Source organism: Podarcis raffonei, chromosome 11 (assembly GCF_027172205.1).
Source record: "Podarcis raffonei isolate rPodRaf1 chromosome 11, rPodRaf1.pri, whole genome shotgun sequence".
NCBI classification, from domain to species: domain Eukaryota; kingdom Metazoa; phylum Chordata; class Lepidosauria; order Squamata; family Lacertidae; genus Podarcis; species Podarcis raffonei.
The window spans coordinates 8,756,909-8,784,418 of record NC_070612.1 but is presented as its reverse complement, the minus strand read 5'-3'; the positions used below and the strand labels follow the sequence as shown (position 1 = coordinate 8,784,418).

At 44.2% G+C, this 27,510-nt stretch overlaps 1 protein-coding gene across 8 annotated transcripts in view; it reads right to left on the bottom strand.

Moving 5' to 3' along the window:
• Positions 1–4,052: 4,052 nt before the first annotated feature.
• ARK2N (arkadia (RNF111) N-terminal like PKA signaling regulator 2N) overlaps positions 4,053–27,510 on the bottom strand; it is a 55,933-nt gene continuing 32,475 nt past the window's right edge. For 4 of the 8 annotated variants that reach the window (XM_053407591.1, XM_053407587.1, XM_053407588.1 and 1 more), the window contains 4 exons: positions 12,053–12,235; positions 10,223–10,349; positions 9,673–9,825; positions 4,053–9,208 (listed from right to left, as the gene is read on the bottom strand). In XM_053407591.1, the coding sequence (XP_053263566.1) occupies positions 9,025–9,208; positions 9,673–9,825; positions 10,223–10,349; positions 12,053–12,235 (647 nt within the window). In that variant the 3' untranslated portion in view covers positions 4,053–9,024. Of the gene's footprint in view, positions 9,209–9,634; positions 9,826–10,222; positions 10,350–12,052; positions 12,236–27,510 lie in introns of all 8 variants that reach the window. The other 4 variants (XM_053407592.1, XM_053407595.1, XM_053407594.1 and 1 more) reach the window with 4 other exon arrangements.

The window sequence follows — 27,510 nt, the reverse complement described above, 5'->3', positions numbered from 1 at the left end:
GTGGGAAGATTCAAAGGCGCACACACAACCAGAAGCAGTATGTACACTCCTCTTCAAGAGCATTGGCTATTCTTCTACAGTTCCCCACAACTTAGTGGTCAGTGAAGGGAAATGTTTTGGCCCTGTCCTACAGCATCCTATCTTCATGCAATCCATGGGTCTCACTGTAAACCATAATCTGGTGAGCAGACAGGAAGCTCACAGAAGACCGGCTTGAAAAGACCAGTTTCTGAGAATGTTGCCTTGCTTGATCCAATCATACCTCGGCTCCAGAACACCTTGGGAGTCAAACGTCTTGGCTCCCAAATGATCGAAAACCGGGTGAATGTTCCAGTTTTCGAACATTCTTTTGGAAGCCAAACATCTGACTGGGCTTCTGATTGGCTGCAGGAGCTTCCTGCAGTCAACCACAAGCCACGCTCTGGTTTCCGAAAGTTTTGGAAGTTGAATGGACCTCCAGAACAGGTTCCGTTCAACTTCCAAGGTACAACTGCATTTGAAAAGCAAGTTTCTAGACCTTGCTGTGGCCTGAAAATGTGTGGATCTCAGAGGGCAGAGGAGTTGCCAAATAAAATTTCCAATGATCAGAGAGCTAGGATATATCAGTGCCTGATATAGCTTGCTGCCCCTCCCCAAGGTCAGCCAAACTAGAAGGGGCAAAATAAAAGGAACCATGCAAAGGTGTTCAATCTGCATAATCTATGCAGGTTGCAAAATTCAGGATGTGGCTTGAAACTCACCCAGAATTTGTCATTGTTGCACCTTGGCTCTGGGCTTAGTCTGGAGGTGGTGGTGGGTAATTTATTGTTAGAAGAGAGAAAATGAGAGAGCCCCAGAATTGTTTCCACTTCCAGAGACTCCCAGTGACCTCTTAAATCCGATTTGGAGAGGGATAATCCCTTAAAAAGATGGTTCCTTCCTTCTGTCTGTCTGTGTCCACTTAAAGGGCCAGACTTCAGATAACCAGACCCAGTGGCCATGTGTCGCTATGGAGGCAAAGGCAAAGGCAAAGTCACTCTTAAAAAAGAAACACATACCAGACATGGTTTGGCATGAGGAAAACTCCCATTAGGTTACAGAAACAAAAGACCACTCTCTTCTTAAAACTCCACAAGGTGTCTTAACAGCTGGGAGGCTGAGAGAGTCACCCGAGAAGCTGAGCATTGCACCTGTTGAGCTTTTTGCAAACAGGTTTTTGAAAAAAATTAAAAGCAAGATAGCTCAGGTGACCTCCGAGAGTTGAGAAGGGCTGGCTAGTCTCAGGGCACCTGCTGGACCACACAGCAAAAGCAAATGAATGGGCGATGCAAGTTTACCTGAACAGTCCTATTTGGAGCATCACGCTGACATTTGTGAGCCTTGGACGTGTTGGAAAGGCACCGATTTTACTACAAAGATGCAAAATGAGCTCAAGATTATTCAGGCCCAGTTCTCAGGCAGAGGATGCTGCGATTCACAGGTGTGCAGCCATGGCAACCCCCGTCCCCAATCTTCCATTTCTTTCTGTGGCAGGACAGAGTTGTGTATGTAGCTCCTCTGCTGCACCTAGGTGCGGTGGCAGGTAAAGGTAAAGGTACCCCTGACCGTTAGGTCCAGTCGTGGCCAACTCTGGGGTTGTGGCGCTCATCTTGCTTTACTGGCCGAGGGAGCCGGCATACAGCTTCCAGGTCATGTGGCCAGCATGACTAAGCCGCTTCTGGCAAACCAGAGCAGTGCACGGAAACGCCGTTTACCTTCCCGCCAGAGTGGTACCTATTTATCCACTTGCACTTTGACGTGCTTTCGAACTGCTAGGTTGGCAGGAGCAGGGACCGAACAACGGGAGCTCACCCCGTCACAGGGATTCAAACCGCCAACCTTCTGATCGGCAAGCTCTAGGCTCTGTGGTTTAACCCACAGCGCCACCCGCGTCCCATGGCAGGTAGTTTGCCTGCAGAAGCTCCTAGATTCAATCCTCAGTATCTCCAGGTAGGTCTGGGAGAGAATTCCTGGACAGATCCACTGCCAGTCCATGTAGACATAGAAAGCCTTAATGGCTCAGAACCGCAATACCTCAAGGATCGCCTCTCTCCAGGTGAACCTACCTGGACCCTGCGATCATCACCTGAGAACCTTCTTCGTGTGCCTCCTCCATGAGAGGTCCGGAGGGTAGCAACACGAGCAACACTTTCCCGTGGTGGCTCCCCGTTCACGGAAAGCTTTCCCCAGGGACGCTCGCCTGGCGCCTTCATTATACACCTTTAGATGCCAAGCGAAAACGTTTCTCTCTAACTAGGCCAGTGATAGCCAAACTTGGCCCTCCAGCTGTTTTGGGACTACAACTCCCATCATCCCAAGCTAAATGGTCAGGGATGATGAGAATTGTAGTCCCAAAACAGCTCGAGGGGCCAAGTTTGGCCATCACTGAACTAGGGCTTTGGCTGATGAACATTAAACATCAGGAAGAATGACAGTAAGAGCTATTTGACAGTGGAACAGTCTCCCTCCCTGTGGGTTCTTCTCCTTTGGAGGTTTGTAAGCAGAGGTTGGATGGCCATCTGTCATGGATGCTTGAGCTAAGAGTCCTGCATTGCAGAGGGTTGGACTAGATATATCTGATACTCTTTTAAATGTGTTGTGGGATTCTTGGTTTGCTTTTGCTCTTACTTTCATTATGTATTTTGTGTATTTTTATCTTCTATTTTCTTTCCGCAGGGCATGTAAGACAGAGTTGTTCCACCTGGCCTTTGGCTAGGAATGAACTTGATCCCCTCCCCCTCTTTCCTTTTTCCTTCTGTGTTGGAACTCCTATTTGGGGACTTCCCTGGCTTTTTTCTAGCCCATGTACGACCAGTCTGGATAGTTAGCCTTGGTGAAGACTTAACGTTTTTATCCCCCAAAAAGTTTTTGATTGAGTTCCATTGAAATGAGGCTGCATTTTAATGCATTTTAATTTTGTTTTTTAAGCTGTATTCTAATCAATTGTTTTTATATTTGGTGTTAGCCGCCCTGAGCCCGGTCTTGGCTGGGGAGGGCGGAGTATAAATAAAAATAATTATAATTATTATTATGATGTTCTGAACCGCCCTGAGATCTACAAATGAAGGGCGGTAAACAAATAATAATAATAATAATAATAATAATAATAATAATAATAATAGGCAATGGTGAGCTAGATGGAGCACTGGTCTAACTCAATATAAGGCTGCCTCTTACTTTCCCATTACCAGTACTTAAGTTGGTCAACTGGGGAGTTCAGCTGGCTTCCATTGCGTGGAGCTGAGGAGGGTGGGGAGTTTCAGGCTGCAAATGGCTCAGGTCAGCCCATGGACTGCAGTAATAAACATACTTGCCTTTTTAAACCACATCCAGGCTGTCCAGTTTCCCCTTGAGGAAGGCGTTTATGACTCCTCTTGCAATAAGTGGCCAGCTTATCTGGAGGGGAAGCGACCTGCTGGCTCATATTGTTCTATTCATTTAAAAGCATTTCCAAACCACTTTATGTTGCGAAAGAGGTGTATGCCACACACTACACAAAAACAATATCCATTACAATGAAAATACAACCTAAAACCTACTTCAGAGAGCTGTCATGGTATAGTGGCTGGAGTGTGGGGACTAGGATGTAGGAGACCAGGGAAGCTTGATTAGTGATAATAAATTATAATCATCATTATCATTATTATTATAACTTGAAAACAGAAAAGCAGTAGTAAGTGAGGTCCATGTACGCCATCTCCCAAAATTTCCCACCCCTCCCCCAAAGCCCCACACACTACAAAGTAAGATATTGTTTAAATAATCCACTCTATTTTATTTTGTCTTAAAATAGTTTAAACTTTATGCTACAGACTTGTTTCCCAAAAAAACAGAAAGTCTCATCTTGCACCAAAAAATATATATATTTTATAACACTCTGTTTTATTATTATTATTATTTTTTCTTCTCCAAAGACCATTAAATACTAGATGGAAACGAGAATGAGTGTTAAAAAGAACATTTTTGTGTGGGTTTTTTTGTCTTTTTTAATTCAAGAGTTACACAACTGAAAACAATAAATTCTAAGCATTTAATTTTATTTTTTTTGTCTCCACTGGAAGATTCCAAGCTTGAGCTCCAGCAAGAAGAGCAGAGCTGCTAAAACCAGGCCTGTAAGGACAACAAAGAGCCCAAGATGCAGCCTGCCAGTTTCTTGGGTAGAATCTGTATTTTTGTGGCACAAACGCCACATTTTTTTATCAAAGATCCTGCTGCTTTGCAAGGTGTGCCTGGGAAGCCAGGATGGGTGCATGTTTCACAGGCGTGTGCAAGGACGATCAAGTGCATTTGTTCTTAGCCATACGATGGCTACAATTTCACTTATCCATTGAGAAAAGAGAAAATCAGTCCCAGCGACCTTTTGCTCTCTCAGACAAAGATGATGAAGAAGATAAGGGGGGAAAGGAAAAAGAAGACGAAGAAGTAATGTATTAACTATCCAGTGATTGCGGTTTGAATTTTTTGTTTCTTTTCTCTTTCTTTTTTAAAAGAACATAGCTTTAAGAAAAATTATCCAAGTCGGCAAAAGAAACGTAGTGTTTTTTGTTTCGTTTTTTAAATTAAAAGAGAGAGACATGAACTGGTTATCAAGCTTGGAGTTCATGATTCCTTTAAAAACAAACACAGTGCACAATTGGAGGAAGTTTGGTTAGAATGCAGTCATATTTTTTATATGTACATGGAAGTCACAGCATATACAAAGTTTTTTTTCTTTCCTTCTGTTTCTTTCTTTTTTTTTTAAAAAAAGGAAGGACTCCTAGATGCTTCTGGTACTGGCCAGCGTAAAAGGGAGGATACTCGGATTACCAGCTTAGTAGACCAGCATGGCTCATAGATTTTCTAAAGAGAGCCAATTTTCATGTTTCAAAAGGCAACTTCATTAACAGTAGTAACGAAGCAGCCGTTCTCAGCCAGAGGCTGCCTGGTTAGCTTGCTCCGGTGCTTTTCAAACCCACCTCCATCTGAATTACTTCCCCATGATGCAATCCATGCAGTCGTCACAGGTATGCGTGAAAGCTGGAAATGGACATGCAGGCCGACTGGTGTTTCTCACCTGATTGCCAGCATGCCACAACCAGCTGGGAAGAGCTAGGCAGCTGGCCAATGCCTCATGGCAGTGCCATTCTCATACACACAGACACAGACAGACACACACACACACTCCAACCACATGGGACAGGGCCACGAGAAAGCAGTTCCCAAGCAGCTTTCTCGTGCACAGGTGACTTTGAGCCTGGTGTTCATTTCGCAATGTAGTTTGAGAGCAATGGAACCAGCGAGTGAGGAGAAAAAGAAGGGGTGGCCTTTGCGGCAAAAGATCTGCAGGCACAACTGATAGCTTTAACAGCCTTGGGTGGTAGGTGAAGACACCGTTTAGGGCCAATGTGTCCTGTGCACAGTAGCGGCTGGTGGAGTGGCGTTGCCCACCTGGCTATCCAACATGGGGGATTCTACCAAGAGCCGAGAGGGAGAGGAGAGGAGGTTGGTGTGGACACAGCGTCAGATTGGCTCTGCTGCTGCTCCCGCAGTGCGCTGACCTCCCTCGCCTCTACCAGCAGCAACTTCCATGTTGAGATGGATGGCAGGTGAGTAATGCCACACCACCCTGCTGTTCTGGCAACCACTGCCTGGGTCTGCTGTACATCTTCGGTCCATGCTGCTTTGCCTACCATAGCAAGCAGGACTCAGATTTCACAATCTGGCAATTTTAGCTCGGGGGAAGGAGACACTGTTCCCAAAGTTAGCATAATCATGTTAACATTGCAGGCTGAAGGCGGAAGAAACTGCCCATGAAAATACTTTTCCAAAAAAAATTGTTTCCTGAGCCTGGGCCACTACTTCAGAGAGGGAGCTGCAGCCTAGACTTCTCTCAAACATCCTCATTTTCCATTTTGTGGGGATGTTGCTAAGATGGCAGAGCCCTGAAACATGCAATTCCTTTGCCTACAGTCTGAAATAAGGCCTCACCACCTCGCAGGTGTTGAAGCAACAGGTGCAGTCTCCAGATCAAAAGCTGGCAAGCCCAGTGGTTTCTATTGGAACTGTGGCCAGGACAACAAAGCACTATCTGTTCAACAAATCAAGTCCTGACTGCCTCCATCTGACAACAAAATCCGAGTCCCAGAGTCCAAGTCCACCTTGTGGTCATTGACAGAGAGTGTGGGGAGAGCAGGAGATACAACTCATCCCCTCTGCAGAAACCTGTTATCAAGTTGTTCTTTTAAGAGTGACCACATCCTTCCCACTTTATAACGCCAGCAAAACTGCTCATAGCTGGCATCAAGAGCAATCTCAAGGCCTGCCACATCTGCAGAGCTATCTAAGGCAACCCTCTCCCAAAAGTCTTGCCCAGTGAACCAAACTAAGAAGGGCAAACAAGCCCCATGCTGTCCTTCAAATGACGAGCAGATGGGGACTTAGAAAAGTCTTTTTAGAACTGGCAGCGTGATCTAGTTGAGCATAAAGAACTTTGTGGGAAGCATAAACGTTGTTCAGTTCAACGTAACAACACAAGCAGGGATTGCACAACAAGGAGATTTTAAACTGAAAGCTGGCTGTGTGTCATTAACCACTTAACCAATGTCTATTCAACAGGCTGTATCTACTCCAGTGTAAATGATGACTGAACTGCCCCCAAAGTGCAGACTCTTGGCTTGGCTTTCAGCAAAACTCAGTGGGACCAAGGGCTTGATCTGCCCCCCAACCTCACTTGGGGAATGCATAGGTTATCTAGGGCTTTTATGGACAACAAGAAGCATGGCAATCCAGATTGTTTCCCTTCCAATACCACCTGTCTGAATGTTAGGACATTCCTCTTCTGTTCTTATAAGGCTCAGCATGAACTGAAGTTGCTTTTCAGCTTTGGCGTGTCCTACACTTCCAGAGAGAGAATATTCTTACTCCTTGATAACCCAGGTACAGAGTGGTAACTTTACCATATGCAAAGGTTTGGTCCACCAACAGCTACTGCCGTTGCATAAGGAAAGATCATTTTATAGCGACCAATAAGAGACCTTAAACAACTGCAGGAATGCAGTTTCGAACTGTCAAGGCATTCAAGGAGTCTTGAGGAACGAAGGGCATTGCCCACATATTATTCAGAAACTGCACCAGATGCACTAATGATTGAAGCCAACACTGATCAGGGATCCAGCAAAACAACTTTGTCTGGGTGTGCAATGGACTCCACAGCTAAAGGGGACTGGACAAACATGAAGATCTAATGTGCCCAATGAGTCCAGCTGCCATCATGTTGCTCTCTAAGTCCTCCCAGCCCTTGCAAGAGAACAGAAGGCATGCAGGGAAGGAGAAATCCTGGCTTGCAGAAGGCATTTGCAGAATCTGGGCCAGGGAACCGTTCTAAAGCCAAGGGGCATAAACCCAAGAGCTGGTGAAGCCCAGCAGTGCTCAGTCGAGTTTTTAAAAGAAGGTAAAATCAAGGGCCATTTCTCATGTATGGAAGAAAAGCAAAGGTACACTTACAGATTAACACCTCGTCTCTGAAGATGCACACACACAAAAGGAAACCCCAATCCCCTCCCATTCTTTTTTCGTCCTCATGAAGTGATCCATATATGTGGCAAAGCTTCCCTTGCTGCTCCAGATTTCGCTGCTCTTTCTGCGGCAGCAATCAAATGAATGGAGGCAAAGCTGTGCTGGGTAATTCTCAGGGGCTATGTAACAGGATATGTTCTACTTTTGATCATACATGCTTTGCATACAAAGCCTCATGCCTTCCTCTGTAGGGTGGTAATATTCAGAGAAGCTACGGGAGGCTTCCTCTCCGCGAGTTATTTCTTGCTCTGTTTCGAACAGAGTAGGTTCCAGTCACCCTGGGAAGAGACTGAACTGGGCCTACTCTGTAAACATTCGCCCAGCTGCGAAAACGCTTCCCTTGGAAGGCAAGTCCCTAGCGACCCAGCAGCCTCCTCTAATTCTTCTCTTGCCAAGTGGAGGACAGGAAGGATAGTGTGCTGAAGGTTTGTTAAAAAACCAAAATTCCTTTGTACAAATGCAGCCCAGGGCAGAAGGATCCACTCTGGTGCTCATGTTCTGCTTTTACATACCTCCAAACACGTAGAGATACGGGTTAGGCTGCACCCAGACCTTTAAAGCTTAACATGAAAACCACACCTGAGATCAGAATTAGGTACTTTTGTGATGCTTCGCTTCCTTGTGCTTTTGTTTGCTTCGGGTGAACGACAACAATAACAAAACAAAACAAAGCTGTAACAATCTGGGCCAAATGACCAGTAACAGTACAGTAGTCTAGAGAGAAAAAATAAAAGGCATTATTATGAGGAGACTGAGCACTGAGCAGTGTGCAAGCTATAAATTATGTCGAGAACAATCTTTAGGGTTTTAAATAGAGCTGCTCAGTGCATGCTATAGGCCTTTTGTGATCAATTCCTCCCGGTTTTACAACCAAATCAACTTGCGTTACGAATGCCCCCTTCTAAGCTCCCACAGTTATACTACAATCCTGATGAGGGCATTCAGAGCTATGAACAAATTGGGCCAGTGGTGTTATTTATTTATTTTTAAATTAAAAAAATGCAAGGGGAAAAATAATAATAAAGCCCCACATGTACCAGCGACATCCGTTTTAGTGGTGAATTAAAGCAACTGTACGGCTCTCTAAAGGGCGTGGGTTGGAAGGTGTCACTGCTGCTGTCAACGAATGCACTAAATTAATCACACACAATGAAAAAAACCCTGGAAGTTGTTATTGAAGTACAGTGCCACTAAGTTTTCCGTAAGAGGAAAAGCTCCCTTTGACTACAGAGGGGTCAGTATCTCAAGGAAAGTTCTTGATGATGCAATTTTAATTGGAGGGTGTCGGGGGGGGGGGAGGAGGAGTTCAGAAGAGGAGGAAACCCTCCCGGAGGACTCTGAATTCCAGAATGCCAGGAGCAGAGGCTTTGAACACCGAGGCGATAACCAGAAACTTCTGTGCCACAAAAGGAAGGAGAGGGCTAAGTGACTAGAAAACACAGTGAAGTTGCATTACAGTAGGTATTTGCGCCTGCTGTCCTCGTCCAGCGTGAGATCTACCACTTCGGGCGGCGAAGACCAATTCTGCGGGGGGGCCACACCTGTCCATGGTTCAGATTGCCGGGTGCACTGCAGGCCTGAGCCGTGTTTCCGGGAAGACACACTCTGAATCACTCCTCCCCGAGGATGGACACATCTGCGGAAAGGAAAGGGGAGACAAAGACATGCCCGTCAAGGCTCACCTATTGGAGCACAAGGAGTAGTTTACACCAGTGGTTGTCAACCTGGACAAAAGGTGACTCTGGTATTTGAAAGCTGAACCCGCTTACAGCCTGTATTCCCCTTGCCACGGATGGAGAAACCTGGGATTAGAGCTACATCGCGTGCCAGTGGCAATAAGGTTCTACAGAGTCAGCGAAGGGCTAACTCTCGCCTGGTTGGATTCCTGCTATTGGCCAGACACCAAGGCCACCTGCAGCCTTGCTCCCTAGAAAGAGGAGCATGAAACCAGGACGAAGCGACTGTCTGTGCCCAGATGCTGGGCAGGCTTTCTTGTGGACCCCGGCAGCCAGTACCTGCGTAGAGTGGAAGGGGGGGTGGGAATCTTATGCTGCAGACCTGCCTTCACACTGGAAACTGAGGGGCAGTTAGGCTCTGCACCTTTGCTCAAACAGTTCTTTGCTCTCGCTTCTTGCCTTGCCTTTTGACACCTCATTGACTTCCTCCTCTGCTTCCACTTCACTTCCACCTCTGCTTTCAGTTCTCCCTATGTCTGGAATGCCTTTCTCCCTTGCCGCTTGAAACACTTCTTTCCTGTTTTAGAAAAACAATCTCCTTAAGACTCGGGTTCTCCCTTTGCTTTGCTCCCTTATGGTTTTGCTGCTTTAGTTTGTTTAAAAATAAGCTTGTAGCAGCTGTGCACACTATACGGTATGCTGAAGACACCCTTCTCTGTGCCCTGTGCCTCTGGGTTCGGCAGATTCCGTCGCACCCAAATATCAATCATATATTTGACGCTAGGTCCATGTTTAATGTGTATGCAATTCCAGGGTTAGATTGGGAAAAGGCAAGTCGTCTTAACAGAGGGAGGGAGAAAACCTACCCACAGGCGGAAAAAAGTAACATGGCCAACTGATCTGCGTTTTCTTCCTTTTCAAAAATTAATTCCAAGTATTTAGATGGACTCAGTGCTTAAAAGGAAAATTAGTACCTTGCGTGTTCCTGAACTCCCACGATCTCCACCTCGCTATCTGATGATGCTATATTAATTTCTTCATTGACCTGGGTGTTGCTGCTGGGGGCCTTGCCGCTTGCCAGGAATCCAGCATTCAAGTGATCTGTAGAAGGCAAAGAAAAAGGACAACCCAACCCAAGATTCAGCCGCTTGATCACCCTTGCAGGAAATCCTTAGAAAGAAGCCGTTTCTCACTAGCGTCAAGCAAATACCCATTCATCAGACTTCCATTGCAAAATATACCAGCCATGGATTGGGAGTGGGGGACGGGGAAAAGACTTTCCTTCCTGGCAGACCCTGTTTTTGTATAAAAACAGACCCTTCATATTATTTTTTTTAAAATGATGGATTGCCGCCAGGTTGAACCTGACACAGTCTACTGTCCACCTGCTAGAAAAGCTCTGGAGGGTCCCTTCCATCAGCCTAGCTCTACAAAAAAATAAACCCAAAGAACACTTTTGGATTTACGAAAGGACCCAGAGGTTAACAAAACTTTGTGAAATATCATTGGAGAATATAAAAGTGTCCTGAACAATTGTGTGGTCTGGAAGATTTTTGTGAGAAATTCCAGAGAAATATCTTTCTAAATCATTGACACCAAACATCAGATCGTTCAGAAAAAGTGGGGAAAAGGAAAAGTGATAAATCATACACAGAGACTTGCAAATAAAAATAAAAATGTCAGAGTAAGTTAGTTTTACCTGCATGAGTCGGGCTTCTGTTAAGGGGCCAACTTTTACTGGTCTCAGAATCTCACAAAAATGTTAGGCTTCACTAACATTTTCTTTCATCCTTTGGTCTTTCATCCTTCGGAATCATTTAATCAGAAGTTCAGATATTCTCTTTCTCTTTCTTTCACAATCTTTTGCAAGGAACTGTGCACATGTTCTGAACCCTATTGGTTTGTATTACAAATGGACTTGCTATGTAGCTGAGGTATCAGGAGAAAAGGGATTAAACTCAGGATATTTATTGGGGAATGAAAGGAATAATATCTGTTTGATTTGGACTTCCAGAGAAGTGGTCAGCCACAGGTGCTCTAGGGGGCGAAGTTTGCCTGCTTGGAATACAGCTTGTCTCCAGCTCTCACTTCCATACATCACTACTGGGAAAACCATAGCTTTCACTATATGGACCTTGCCAACAAAGGTCTGTATAGTTAAAGCTATGGTTTTCCCAGTATTGATGTATGGAAGTGAGAGCTGGACCATAAAGAAGGCCGATCGCCGAAGAATGGATGCTTTTGAATTATGGTGCTGGAGGAGACTCTTGAGAGTCCCATGGACTGCAAGAAGATCAGACCTATCCATTCTGAAGGAAATCAGCCCTGAGTGCTCACTGGAAGGACAGATCCTGAAGCTGAGGCTCCAATACTTTGGCCACCTCGTGAGAAGAGAAGACTCCCTGGAAAAGACCCTGATGTTGGGAAAGCTGGAGGGCACAAGGAGAAGGGGACAACAGAGGACGAGATGGTTGGACAGTGTTCTCGAAGCTACCAACATGAGCTTGACCAAACTGCGGGAGGCAGTGGAAGACAGGAGTGCCTGGCGTGCTCTGGTCCATGGGGTCACGATGAGTCAGACACAACTAAACGACTAAACAACAACAACCATGCCAGTTCAGCCATATTTACAATGTGTACACTTAAGTTTTCTAATAGCGAGCAGTGGAAAGAATGGGTTTGCATGCCTAGTTGCTGCAGGCCTGATGACCTCAGGCTACAGATGAAGAGTCGTGGCAGGGGGACAACAGTGTAGGCCAGGTACTGGAGCTAGCGCAGGACTGGGACAATGTTCCCCTACTCACCTGTCTCAGCATTCAGCTCTTCTAGCAGCCCTCTCGTCCTCCAAGTAGGCCCAGTGTCCTGGTTAGCGACAGAACTGTTGTGCTCTTGGACTACTGCAGCTGCCAATAGATTGTCTACATTCACCACTTCCGGGTCGGAATTTGTGTCCGAGATATCATAGTGACCCACAACCGGAGCTCCATCTGGGAAGGAAAGAAAACCCGCAGCTATTAAGACCGCAAGTGGCTCAGAGGAAGCACAAATTCTACTGCTGCTTTGCCGTCTATATACTGAGCGTTAGTATTTGAATACTAAATACATCAAAAGCAGTGACAAAACTGCCAAATTTCATTTGATACAGATCAGCCTTCTTGGATGGGGTGTCCGCCAGATGCTTTGGACTACAACTCCGAGCTGATGGGAGTTGTAGTCCAAAATATCTGGGTGGCCCCAGGTTGCAGGAGGCTGATCCAGACCATAAACGTCATTTGTTGAAGTAATATGCAAGTAAATGCTTTACATAACACCAATATTATTTATCTAAAGTATTACCGATAACGAAATATACCGTATTTTTCGCTCTATAAGACGCACCAGACCACAAGACGCACCTAGTTTTTGGAGGAGGAAAACAAGAAAAAAAATATTCTGAATCTCAGAAGCCAGAACAGCAAGAGGGATCGCTGTGCAGCGAAAGCAGCAATCCCTCTTGCTGTTCTGGCTTCTGGGATAGCTGCGCAGCCTGCATTCACTCCATAAGACGCACACACATTTCCCCTTACTTTTTAGGAGGAAAAGGTGAGTCTTATAGAGCAAAAAATACGGTACTTAATATTTCCCACAAAAAGAATAATAGAATCATAGAGTTAGAAGGGACCCCAAGGATTCTCTCGTTCAACCCCCTGCAATGCAGCAAAATGCAGCTGTCCCATATGGGGATCAAACCTGCAACCCTGGTGTTATCAGCACCGTGCTCTAACCACCTGAGCAATCCAGTTAAAACTATCATTGGACTACTTTGTGCAGATCTTACAGATCTGCCCTATTTCTCCCCTTTAACTGAACTTTATATTCCCTTGCTGGTGGTCTGGAAAGTGCAGTGAGTGTAGAATGCTGCAGTGCAGCTGCTGACAGAAATGAGACCCTCCCAGCATACCACAACTCGGCCCAAAGGTTTCAGTGCCTGCTGATTTGCTCCTGGGCCAAGTTTTCCTATTGGTATATAAAGCCCTTAATACCTTGGGACCTGCTTGCTTGAGGGACCGACGTGTGCCTCTCCTGCCTTCTCCACCACTTTGATTTACAGGGCTTGCACTCTTACAAGTGTCTTATAATAATCATTCCACATCTGCCCAACTTTCAGGGTGGCAGCAACTATGCCATGGAACTCCCTGCATGTTAGCGCTATTCAGGAACTCTTGCTATACTGCTTTTTTGACGCTTGCTAAGACTTTAAGGGACGTGGGTGGCGCTGTGGGTTAAACCACAGAGCCTAGGACTTGCCGATCAGAAGGTCGGCAGTTCGAATCCCCGCTCTTGCCAACCTAGCAGTTCGAAAGCACGTCAAAGTGCAAGTAGATAAATAGGTACCACTCTGGCGGGAAGGTAAACGGCGTTCCTGTGCGCTGCTCTGGTTCGCCAGAAGTGGCTTAGTCATGCTGGCCACATGACCCGGAAGCTGTACGCCGGCTTCCTCGGCCAATAAAGCGAGATGAGCGCCGCAACCCCAGAGTTGGCCACGACTGGACCTAATGGTCAGGGGTCCCTTTACCTTTACGAAGACTTTGTCCAGGCCTATCCAGATATGTAAAAGGTAAAGGTAAAGGTACCCCTGCCCGTATGGGCCAGTCTTGACAGACTCTAGGGTTGTGCGCTCATCTCACTCTAGAGGCCGGGAGCCAGCGCTGTCCGCAGACACTTCCAGGTCACGTGGCCAGCGTGACAAGCTGCATCTGGCGAGCCAGCGCAGCACACGGAAACACTGTTTACCTTCCCGCTGGTAAGCGGTCCCTATTTATCTACTTGCACCCGGGGGTGCTTTCGAACTGCTAGGTTGGCAGGCGCTGGGACCGAACGACAGGCGCGCACCCCACTGCGGGGATTCGAACCGCCGACCATGCGATCGGCAAGTCCTAGGCGCTGAGGTTTTACCCACAGCGCCACCCGCATCCAGATATGTACCTGCTTTTAAATCCTGCTGATTTTATCTGCATCTCATTATATTGCGGAATGCACACTGCTTAAGAGATTATTCTTTATTTTATTGAGTGGTTTATATATATATATATATATATATATATATATATATATATATATATATATATATATATATTCTAAATTGGTAAACATCAGCATTTCTGCGCTTTTGAAGATTTTGAAAACTGTAAGCACGGATGCAGAAAAAGTGGAGCAGAAACATACATGTGCGAACAAATGAAGTTGCCTTATAATGAGTCTAATTCTCATTGGTCCATGTGGCCTAGCGAGGTACACTCTGACTGACAGCAGCCCTCCAAGATCTGGGGATGCTGCCCTGTTTATCTGAGATGCTGGACTACAACTCCCATCATTCCTAGCCGGCAGGGCCAGTGGTCAGGGATGATGGGAGTTGTAGTCCAACAACATCTGGGGACCCACAGGTTGAGAACTGCTGCATGCAGACAATCTACTCTGCCAACGAGCTATGGAAAAGGTGTGTCACATTTCATCTGGCAACTTACAATTGGGGGGGGGCAGATGAGGACAAACCTTCCTTTTCGATTCACTCATCTAACACACCGACAAAAGAATTCACATCAGTTCTTTCCAAAATTATAGCAGGGTATTTTTGTTGCTAAGTGAGAGGAGGGTGCGGGGGGAGAGTGAAGAGTGCCAGATGGACTGCAAGCAAAGCACGGCATGCCTTTTCTCAATATAGCTGCCTTAGAAACAACCATCTACTCCTATGAAAGTGGGAGGGAGGGAGGGAATGGGGAATGCAGCAACTATGTAGACTGAAGAATCAACAGTTCAGGCTAGGCAATGAGGCAAACTCAAGATTTGGCTGTCGGAAACACGCAACTTGCTGGTGGTCTTCTCTCTTCTCCTGCTCCTCCACATCCTGGTTTTTAGGAACAATAGTTTGCCTCAATGTCTGAGTTAAGCAAATTATGGGTATCACTAATCACAGTCTGCCTCCAAACAGAATGAGAAATCATGGTTTGAAGTGGGCTTCCAACTCTAGATTGGAGGCAACCCGCAATCAGCAGTACTCATCGTTTCAGACATCACAACAACTTATGATTACCATAACCCAGGAAGCATGGAAGGTAACTGGCATGCGCAAGCACAGAGTGTGTTCCCAATGACCAAATTATGGTTTGTTTCATCTGCATTGAGCCAGGATCTCGCTAGTCCATGCAGTCATGCATTATCATGGCACAAGTCTTTGTGACACAGAAAAACACAGCAGCAGTCCCTTCTTTAATTTATATGGTTCAGAGTCCTGTCTGGAGACTAGACACCTGAAATGCTCAGTCTTAGAATAACCTGGCGGGGAATTATTTTTAAATGTTCTTGGGGTTTTCTGCTTTTTCAATGAGCGGCAGAGCGCCTCCCACTCCCAACGTCACATCACAAACAGTTTTTGCTATTCTCCTCCATTTCAAATGTCTTCTACTATGAAGCATTGTGTGTTTCAGGTGTTCCTGTGTGTCAGCATCAGTCTAAAGTTTCCTTAGGCATGCAAACAAGTTAAATGGAACTTTGTATTTTTAAAATGTGAAAGCAGCTTTCTGGTTCAGACCAAAGGTCCATCTAAGTGCAACATTTTGCTTCTTTCAGCAGCCAACCAAATACTTTTGGAGGCCACAAGCTGGACATAAAATCAATAGCCTCCTCTGCTTTTGCTCCCCAGCACTTTAGATATACACTCCTATAAAAATGGAGGTTTCATAAAAGCCATCATCACTAATAGCTGTTTCTCCACGCATCTGACTTGTCCCCTTTAAAACCGCCATGCCACGTAGAACTGAATTTTGCAAAGTCTGCAATACACATCCCTTCTGGAGGTGGTATTTTTTTTTTTATTATTATTATTATTATTATTATTATTATTATTATTATTATTATTAATAATACCCCGCCCATCTGGCTGGGCTTTTCCAGCCACTCTGGGCGGCTCCCAATAGAATTAAAAGCACAATAGAACACCAAACATTAAAAACTTCCCTAAACAGGGCTGCAATGCGTATTCTGAAAGAAAAAGTCACTTTGCTGTCAAGAGAACTGACCCTCACTCTGCCCTGGCTAAAACAGAATATAAAAATAATCCTTCCAGCAGCTAATGTGGATGTGCAAATGGGATATAGAGCCCGATGATTTGCCAGACATCCTCAGTGAAAGGTTCTCATGTCACAAAGCTGGGGAAGACTTTGAGATTCCCTACTGCCTGTTTGGACAGAGGACACTGGGCTAGATGGACCAATAAAAATGATTCAGTATAAAAGCAGTTATTCTCTTATATAAAATGGCTGCCAGCTACCATGCAGTATAAATCCCAGGGTAATACAGTATAAGAATAATGTTCCATATTATGGGAAATGAAGCTAAAGTTTTAGGAATCTAAGAACCCAACTTTAGAGCAGACCAAAAGTTCATCCTGTTTCCCACAGTGGCCAACCAAATGCTCTGTTTAGAGAGACAGGGATTTTGGTACGTTTTGGATTTCATTTCTCAAATAACTAGATAAACCAGGTAATTTAGCAAGACGTTTCTTAATTCCATATGGAACCAATGCCACTTAAAAGTATCCCAAAATTAGTTCTGTAAATTACGTTAAAGAAACGTTCGGAAGATTCAGGATAAACCAGCATCGGTAACAACCTGCTTCCTGAAACAATGTCAGAGTTGCAAAAATTAAGACAGATTCAACTTAAATAAAAGGTAAATGGAATGGTTAACTACTAGTATGTACAAAGGGGACAATGGTCCAACACCAAACACTGACGATTGTAATGCAGGGAGGAATCATAGCCAGTTGCAGATTGACATTTGCTGTTGAAAATAGGGTTATAAACTTTATATGCAAGGGTGAGAATGTTTTAGGTGGGAAGTGAGAATATGTGTTACAACACTAACTGGCGTGCAGAATTAAGCAAAGGCGTAATTTTCCTCCCCACTATATCATCAGAGTTCAGTGCGATATGGTATCAATTGACATTACATGGTCAATAAAAAATGTTTTGAGTGCAGAAGATACGAGGGTCAAGTACAATATTGACTGTTTCTTATCTAGCCAATTAAGGAGCTACTCATAATGTTTTCATGTTTTGCAAATGAGTTTACTTTAATTGTCAGTAATATTGTCAAAAGTCAAATCAGACAGGTCTAAATGAGCCAAATTGTATTTAGACAATAACTGGAGTCAAGTCAAAATTGTACCACTCCTACATGTATAATCATGCAAAAATGTATAATAAATGTATATACATGCAGAGTGATATTCTTATCACCTACCCAGAGAATAACTTGGGTGAAAGTCTTCATCAGTAGGAAATACAAGCATAAACTTGCTATCTGTAGCTCCAACTCCTGTATCTTCCACACTTCCAAACAGCACACCTTATAACTTAGCTTAAATTTTTAGCATACATTGAACAAACAGTTTACATGCTGAACAATAATTAACATTTGTCAATTATGAAAATAAATATTTAAACTAGGTTTCTTTAAAAGAAAAACTGGCAAAAGTCAAATGCCCTAAAATTGTCAATGGAAGAGTTGTGTTATTTGATTGCTTTCGACTCTCAAATGAGATTGGGGAAAGGGAAATTCCTATGCATGTTTGGATTAAGCTACCGTATTTTTCGCTCTATAAGACGCACCAGACCACAAGACGCACCTAATTTTTGGAGGAGGAAAACAAGAAAAAATATATTCTGAATCGCAGAAACCAGAACAGCAAGAGGGATCGCTGCGCAGTGAAAGCAGCAATCCCTCTTGCTGTTCTGGCTTCTGGGATAGCTGCGCAGCCTGCATTCGCTCCATAAGACGCACACACATTTCCCATTACTTTTTAGGAGGGAAAAGTGAGTCTTATAGAGCAAAAAATACGGTAAATCCAGAAGCAGCCCAGGCAAAAGGCAAAGGAAGCCGATCCTGGGCAGGTGAGGGGGAAGACAGGAAGGTGAATAATCTCTTGCACAAGCCCTGCTGGACTTAAGGGGAGCCATACAAGGGCATTCAATGAGACCTGTAGAGGGAAGAAACTGGCAGAATGAATCCTTCTTCTTTTACTGGTGGTGGTGTGGTTTATGAATTTTCTGACTCAGGCTGCAATACACTTGAAAATAAGTTCCATTTAACACACTGGGAATTGTTTCTGAGTAAATATGCAAAGGAGTGGGTTACATGGCACCAAAAGTTTTTGTCTAGGCCCTGGCTAAACTGCTGTCCTGTTAGGAAATTCACAACGCAACATCCTGCAACTTTGCCTTTTCTCTCAATCTGCAAAGCCGACTGTCCTCTGATATGTTGTTCACTTCTGTATCACACAGAAGGGAATGGCTATGGTTATGCAGGTTCATTGGTGGCAAGCATTCGTTTCCATAGCAGAATGGAAGCCTACAATCAGAACAGGTAGAAATTCAGGAATGAGATCCCGGTGCCCAAGAAAATGGAGACTTTCCCTATACTTGCATGGGATAGAACTGATCGGGGGCATCTTAAGTTAGTGTCCTCCCAACTCTGCTGCAGTTGAGTGTGTGCAACACCCCACACTCCTGTACACAAGGGTGCCCCATTTACTTTGGCAGAGGCAGCAATATGGTACATGCAAGAGATTGCTTACTGGGAGCTGCCACCTCCACTGAAATGAATGGGGAAGCCCCTATGGGAAGGCAACTCTACACATCTGAACAAAATGGAAGGCAAGAGAAACAAAGCTTTGGGAAACAATTGCATTGAAGAAAGGGCGGGGGAGGAAATAAGCTCCATATTTCGGGATGAGAAACAAACAACCAGTGGGTTATCAGATGCAAAGGTGGAAAATATCATATAGAAGCAGGAGCCCCACCTGGGCAGGTTAAAGGCCCAGTTGGTCCAGAGACTTCCTTCCCTCAATGACCAACCAGCCACCCTCCTAGAAACACATGAGGGCAGTGGGTCTGCACTGGTGTTACTTCCGAACAAGAAATATTCAGTGGCTCACTTCTTCTGAGCATGGAGCATTTAGCCTTCATGCTTAATTGGCAGGCCAATTCTTTTTGGATTTGTCTAATCTTTTAAATAAAAAACAAGCATGGAGCTACAGGCTACTACTTCATCCTGAAGCTGCAAATTCCCTGAATCACAAGTTTCCAAGTACTTTTCTCTTGTCTGTCCTGAGCCTACTGCCAATCAATTGCACACAACTCATCCGGTTAACTGACGTTCGCATCCAAGACGATGCAAATGTGTGAGGCTTGGCAAGGATGGCTCTGCAACACAATTTGCCAACCAGCTCACGTTTGCTTGGTGAACAGCAGAGAGAGACGTCTCCATTGGGAAACCGACATGGAAAAATAAAAACCCAGCATGGCGTTTTCACATTCGCAATTTCAGAATGCACACCAAGGGGGCTGCCGGATCCTGCCACATTAAGAAGAGCCTGGGATATCCAGCCCAGAGGCATTTTTTATCCAGCATTATGTTTCTCATGCATGAAACTGCCTCATATGGAGACAGACCATTAGCCCATCAAGCCCAGCACTGACTGTAAGGTGTCAGCTCTTGTAAGGCAGAGATGTCCAACCGTTCAACCACGATCGACAGGTCGATCCCCGGCTGCTAGTGGTCGATCGTGGGCTCTTTTTCCTCCGTGGGGGAGAAAGAACATCTGCCCCTGCCTCCTCGCTCCATCCCTCAGTCGCGCATGAATGCAAAAACGGAAGACTGAGTTATCGCTGCACAGTTTCTTCTTGTTTGCTGAGCGATCATTTGGTGTGTTACTTTTGCCCCCCCCCCAAAAAAGGTCAACAACTGCCAAAACCCCCCAAAAAATCTGGGATTGAGCTTGGGACCTTGCACATGATAGGCAAATGCCTCTAGATGCTCGTAGGATTGTAACTGTTTATCCTGGTAGCCAAGAGAACATTGACTGTGAATACTGAGGACTCAATTCACGATCATAGCTGAAATAGGGCCACTGAGAAAAAAGAGGGAGTTGTTCGTATGCTCGGACAAACTGCAAGGTTTGCAGAAGTATAAAAAAAAACCTTTGAAATGGAGCAGCCCCCCATCCCCCAAAAAAACAATGGGAACGACGAATGCTCTGTGCTTACCAAACACTACCAAGGGATGTTGGAAAAGAAAACCAGAAAACCAGTGGTGGAGCGAATTGGCTTGCTTAAGCTTATAAAATCCGAAAGGAAGGCATGGCTTGTTCCTTCGTATTATTGAGATCTGCATTAATGGCAAAAGTGGTCACCCCAGATAACTATGGAGTGGAATGCAAAGAAGCTTTGTTTAAGAAATTCTGGCTCATGGCTTAAGCAGGCCTCCATGTCTTTCTTCCAGATGGAAATGTCTCTGCCTAGGCCAGTGTTCCCCAAACTCGGCCCTCCAGCTGTTTCTGGACTACAACTTCCATTATCCCTAGCTAGGAAGACCAATGGTCAGAGATAATGGGAATTGTAGTCTGAAAAATAGCTGGAGACCCAAGTTTGGGGAACACTGGCCTAGACTCTGGAATATGGGGAGCAGAAATGCTGCCAAGGCCTTATACCAGTTATGAAGAAGATACAGGTTTGTTCTCCTGCATTTTAGCAGCTCTGAGCGACCTTCATGAATCTCCATGTCCCCTCATCAGGCATGAAAACATGCCAAGTATCTTAAAATAATTGGAAACTGATTTCTGCAGGCGCCCAACACGTCCTTCACCAATATAGAACTAAATCTTAGTGAGAAAAAGTGGAGTGAGAGAAATGAACAAATAAGAACACAGGAAAAAATGAGGTGTCAAGATCCAAATGCAACTGTACTTCAGTGCTAGGACTCACTTTTTCAAACAACTTGATTTTATTCTATTGTTCCTTCTACTAATAGTTTTTCTGAGGACAACTGGTGCTCAGCTTGCCTCAGCCTTCACTGTGGGAGCTTTGAACACCTTCTTCCTTTGGTTTTTTTTATTACTCCTGGCCATTTTTTCTGAGTCAGGCTTCTGGAATTGAATATTTGGCTCCTGACCAGTTCTGAATAAATGCCTTTTCTTTAGTTTTTATTTCCCCCAAGGTTCTGTTTATCTCCCTGGGATGCTCAGACTGCACTCTTCATACTGTAAACATTTTTAAATCTATTTTTATCTTAATTAATTTCCTATTTGGACCATTCAGGATGTTGAAATCATTTACCTCCAGTTCCCTCTCCCACTGCCCCAAGACCCTGTTCCTTCGATCCCTCCTTGCATAGGTATCTATCTATCATCCGCTCCTTATTCTTTAGGTTACATTACTATATACTGGAGAATTTAGTAAGCTTTTAGCTAGTTTGGATTGGTAGACGTTGAAGGAAAATGCTGTTTAGGGCAACGTAATATGCGTGCTTTAGTGGCAGCCATTTTGTTAAATATTTTTATTTGCCAATTATTTTTTTCAGTTAATTGCTTGTTATAAATTGTGTATCTATTTATATCTCCATTGTGTTGCCTTATTCTTTAATTTTCTGTTTTTGCATTTAATCACATTTGCACCCCTCCCTCAGTTAATACGAATTTCATATTGTTCCTTTCCACTTTTATACTGCTCTTACATAAAAAATTATGCATTTTTTTTAATCAATGCCAAGTTTGCATGTTTTCATCATATGTCTGCTTACATTTAAGTTAATCTTTCAGGTTTCCTGCATTCTGCGTGGGGCGCTGGCTCCTTCCTGGTTAGCACTACTAGTCCCAGAGAATGACACTTAAGAATCTATTTTCAGTTCTCTCCTTCCCAATTTTTGTTGTCGTTCCAGAGGACGAGACTCAAACCAATGGGTTCGAATGGCAAGAAAATGGATCCTGGCTAAACGTTAGGAAGAGTGATGGTAGAAGCTGTTTGTCCGTGGAATAGCCTTGGAAAAGCTCATTTGGAAAGCATCCATGTTGCATGCAGATGACACCAGGTCCAATTCCTGGGATCTCCAGGAAGGGCTGAGAATGTCGCCTGCCTGGAACTCTGGAGAGCCACTGCAATTCAGGACAATACTGAGCTAGATAGACCAACAGCAGCTTTCTAACTTCTATATCTCTTTTTATGCAGAAGCTGGAAGAAGATCCTCTGGGAATGGTGCAATAGGGAATTTCCTGCATTGGCAGCAGTTTGGAGTAGATGCTATGGATCCCTTCTGTACCTACAGTGGTACCTTGGTTCTCAAATGCCTTGGGACTCAAACACCTTGGAACCCAAACACTGCAAGTAAGTGTTCCAGTTTGCAAACTTTTTTCAGAAGCCGAACGCGCTCCGTTTTGAGTGCCACTCTTCCTATTTGAGTGCCACACTTCCGATTTGAGTGTTACGCTGAGGTCTGTCTGTTTTCGCTATTGATTTTGCGGTTTTGTTTTTGTGGGTCTTTTTGCTTTGTTTTTGTGATTGTGTGGAACCCAGTTCAGCTACTGATTGATTGTGTGACTGCAGAACATTGTTTATTGCTTTCATTTTATGGATCAATGGTCTTGTTAGATAGTAAAATTCATGTTAAACTGCTGTTTTAGAGGTTGCTTTTAAAAGTCTGGAACGGATTAATCCATTTTGCATTCCTCTCTATAGGAATGCGCGCCTTGGTTTTGGAACGGACTTCCGGGATGGATTGAGAACCAAGGTACCACGGTATTGTGATTGCAACCCTGAAACAGGAGCACATCTATCAGGTGAACGCATGCTGCAAAATTTTGCTTCAGGTACCACTTGTCATCACCAAATCCAGCCTTACAACAGTGGCAAAAGATGACAAAGTGATTTCTTTAAAAAACAAACAAACTCTCCAATCGGGAGTAAAACAAGTAGAGCCAAGCAGCACATAGGGAGCTGCAATTATTGTTACTACTAGTGGAAGACCCCAGCACTGGCAGGTCTGTTTCTTTACCATTAGAAACCTTGGTGCACAAACATGCTGGTTTTAAGAAGAAGCCTCTGCCTCCCTAGATCTATGCCTTCTCTGCATTTGCTTCCTCAATTGCTTTGTCAACAAACAACTCAAACTACTTACTTCCTTTGGCAAACTATACTGAAAATGAAAAAACAACAGTAACGTTTGGTTACATCAGAGGCTTTACAGCCACCTTCCCCAACTTGGTGCCCTCCAGCTGTTGGTGGACGGCAAAAGGGCAACCAAAATTATCAAGGGGATGGAGCGACCTGCCTCTGAATAAAGGCAGCAGCATTTGGGACTACTTAAGTTTAGGGACGTGGGTGGCGCTGTGGGTTAAACCACAGAGCCTAGGGCTTGCCGATCAGAAGATCGGCGCTTTGAATCCCCACAATGGGGTGAGCTCCTGTTGCTCCATCCCTGCTCCTGCCAACCTAGCAGTTCGAAAGCACATCAAAGTGCAAGTAGATCAATAGGTACCGCTCCGGCGGGAAGGTAAACGGCGATTCCGTGCGCTGCTCTGGTTTGCCAGAAGCGGCTTAGTCATGCTGGCCACATGACCCAGAAGCTGTATGCCGGCTCCCTCAGCCAATAAAGCTAGATGAGCGCCGCAACCCCAGAGTCAGTTACGACTGGACCTAATGGTCAGGGGTCCCTTTACCTTTACCTAAGTTTAGGGAAGAGGCAAGTAAGAGGCGACATGATAGAAGTTTATAAAGCTATTTGTGGCATGGGGAAAGTGGAGCGAGAGAAGTTTTTCTCACTCTTTCATAGCACTAAAACTTAGGGAAGCTGAGGATCGGAAGATTCGGGAGAGATAAAAGAAAGTACCGTATTTTTTGCTCTATAAGACTCACTTTTTCCCTCCTAAAAAGTAAGGGGAAATGTGTGTGCGTCTTATGGAGCGAATGCAGGCTGCACAGCTATCCCAGAAGCCAGAACAGCAAGAGGGATTGCTGCTTTCACTGCACAGCGATCCCTCTTGCTGTTCTGGCTTCTGAGATTCAGAATATATTTTTTCTTGTTTTCCTCCTCCAAAAACTAGGTGCATCTTGTGGTCTGGTGCGTCTTATAGAGCGAAAAATACGGCACTTCTTCACACAGCTAAAATGATGGAACTTGCTCCCACAGGAGGTAGCGACGGCCACCAACTTGGATGATTTTTAAAAGGATTGGACGAATCCATGGAAGAAAAGGCTATCAATGGCTACCGAGCCCTGATGGCTATGCTCTGCCTCTAGTCAAAGGCAGTAATGCTTTTGAATGACAGCTTCTGGAAACCACGGTGGTGGGGCAAGAGAGTGCTCTTGCACTTGGGATCTGCTTGTGGGCTTCCCAGAGGGATCTGGTTGGTCACTGTGGGAACAGAGTACCGGAGTAGTGAGCCATTGGCCAGATTCAGCTTAGCTCTTCTTAACTCTCATCATAACCAACGACCAGCCATGATGGAAAGCGTTTATGGGGGTGAAGCGCCACAATGTCTGGAGGGTTCCAGATTAGAGAGAGCTAATGCCCAGTGAAATTTACAAAAATAAATCGATAAATACGCTGCTCGAGAAGCAGGGATGTGGAGGGAACGGTGAGATAAAACAACATGGGGCATTATAGAGTCGATGCAGGAGATGCAGAGGTAAGTGGCTGCAGAAACCAGACAGAAGTAAAAAGCGAAAGATGTATGGAACTGAAAGGAGATGTAAAAGTTTCCCAAGCAGCACCTGAGGCAGTTTAGCTAGATTTTAAAATAAACCTCACAAAACCTCCCCCCCAAAAAAGGGTTGGCTTTATATTTTTACATTGTAATAAGAATTTTATTAATAGCTATATTAATTCTAGGTTACAGTAGTTACATTTCTGAATTTATACAGTTTGGCAAGGAATACACATTTATAAATACAGTAAAAGAATAGCATAACCATATTCTCTCCAAAATCATAAAGTGAAAAGAATTTTAAGAGAAATTAACATTACTTCACCCTTCACTGCACAAAGCTGCTCCCACCCCGTCATGATCTTTTCACTGGGGTGGGGTGGAGGAATTATGCATTTGATAGAAGTTGCTTATACTTGATTTAAATATTAAAACCCAAACAAAATCATGAAGGTATATGCAACGGGTGATAGCCAATATTAGTGATAAATCATGTAAGCCCTCTTATTTCTAATCTGTATATAACTCAGTTGGGTATTATCCATTAAGAACCAATTCAAGATAATTATTCCTTTCTCCAAAAAAAAATTAAAGTTTACCAAGTAATAGTTTCATGCCATGCAGTAAAGTGGACAGAAAAATAATTTTCTGTAAGCAGTCATGAGGGGCACGACATGGCATAGCTATGTTGGCACATTGAATTGAAATGTCTAGAGTTGACGCAGGCACCTTGAGAAAGTTATGACCTCCCCTCCTCTTGAACCCTAATCTATAAAATGGACATAACCACTTGTTATCATAGCAAAGGGAAAGACAATAAACATGTTGCCATACAAAACAAGTGATTTCTGAGCACAGGCTGTGAAGCTACACTGTACAGCAGTGATGGCCAAACTCGGCCCTCCAGCTGTTTTGGGACTACACCTCCCATCATCCCTAGCTAACAGAACCAGTGGTCAGGGATGATGGGAATTGTAGTCCCAAAACAGCTGGAAGGCCAGGTTTGGCCATCACTGCTGTACAGTATTTCATGATCTACTCAAATCAAAATTACATCAAGGTGACAACAACATGTGAGTGCGAGTGGTGGGGACTGAACAGTCACAGTGTGACTTGCATGTAACCGGTCATTTGGCTGAAAGCAGATGTTTTTCCTAATGAAAGAGATGAGAGTACCTCTTCAAAATTTCTCTCTCAGCTCTTTCTCCTTCTCCTTTCCCTTTTTTTCCCAGAGATAAAGCTCAACTAGGTTTAAACACGATTTCACACCCAGCTTGTAATTATTGGTAAAAACCTGACTTCAAGTAGCATTAATCTTGGTGCATAGGTAGCAAACACTCTGCAAGTGGCAGCCAAAAGTGGTATTTCTCAGCTGTTGATGGACTACAACTCCCATCATGCTGCACATTACATGCTGCCAAGCGTGGATGAGAGTTGGACCCAAATAACATGGCTCTGCATGAGCTAAATCTGCACTAAACCATGATTAAAGTGGGGGAGGGGGAGGCAAACAGGAACATGTGTGCCCAAAGAACCTCCTGATATCTAACAGTGGTTAAGAAACTGCAAAATGTAATATCTGGAGGGAGATTTTGATGTGTTTTTCTTTCTGCACTGTGAAGGGTTTCCATAAATAAATTGTTGTCCTAAATTTGAATCTTTTACTTAAAAGACTAAGATAAAAATATAGAAATACTAACATCATAAGTTAAGGAGGGAGAGGAGAACTGGTCTGTTTAAATTACAAGACATATATTAAAATAATGTAAATCGTATCAAAGATTAGTTTGTCACTCAGAACAAATCTATTCAGCCTGAGGAACTGGTTTCAATCTCAAGTTGTTATGAAATGCCTACAAGAGCCATGATGAGGGATAAGTCCAATGGCACGAATGCCATTATTTTCTTTTTAATGAAGACAATGTACAGCTATTCCACATCGTCAGTATTCAAAATCAGAACGTGGGACAGGCCACTCACCCTTGAATCTGTAGCAAGGATAGTCCTGAAACAATGCAACCAAAAAATTATTGTGCAAGTTGAAAATTAGAAGTGTTTTTCTGGGGCTCTGAGGGCATGATCAGCAGGTGCGATCCATATAATTGCTGGACCCTGAACAGCTTTAACGGGGTAGCAGGATCTGACAATAGGACATGTTCATCTAGAAATAAGGCTTCTCACAAATTATTTTGGGGTAAGGTTTACAAGTTGCTCCTTTGGTTCTAATAACACCACCAGGACATATTCCATTTATTGTGCCACTAGTAATAATTTTTATTTTATTTTCCCCAAACCTTACAGATTAAAAAAGATGAATGCACAGTTAAATAAATCAAATTGTCAAACCTATGGCAGCTTCATGTTCTACTTGGTGGTAAAGATACCCCCTGGTCAGATTGCAGGTGGTTGGTGCATAAAGCTATTATGCATGCTTAAGGGATTTAGAGACAGCTATGAATGTTTGTACACCTTCCTTCCACCCCATTCTTGAGAAGCAAATTCCCTCTTCTTGCCTCAATCATGGGCAAGGAAGGCGTCACCAGCCATACCAGTGGTTAACACAAGCCAGGGTTCCTGTTGTACTGGGATCTGAAAGTTGACAAACTGTGGTTAGAATTAACCATGCTTGTAATTAGTAGTAACATTTCCTTTAAGGCAGGCACCCCCAAACTCGGCCCTCCAGATGTTTTGGGACTACAACTCCCATCATCCCTAGCTAACAGGACCAGTGGTCAGGGATGGTGGGAG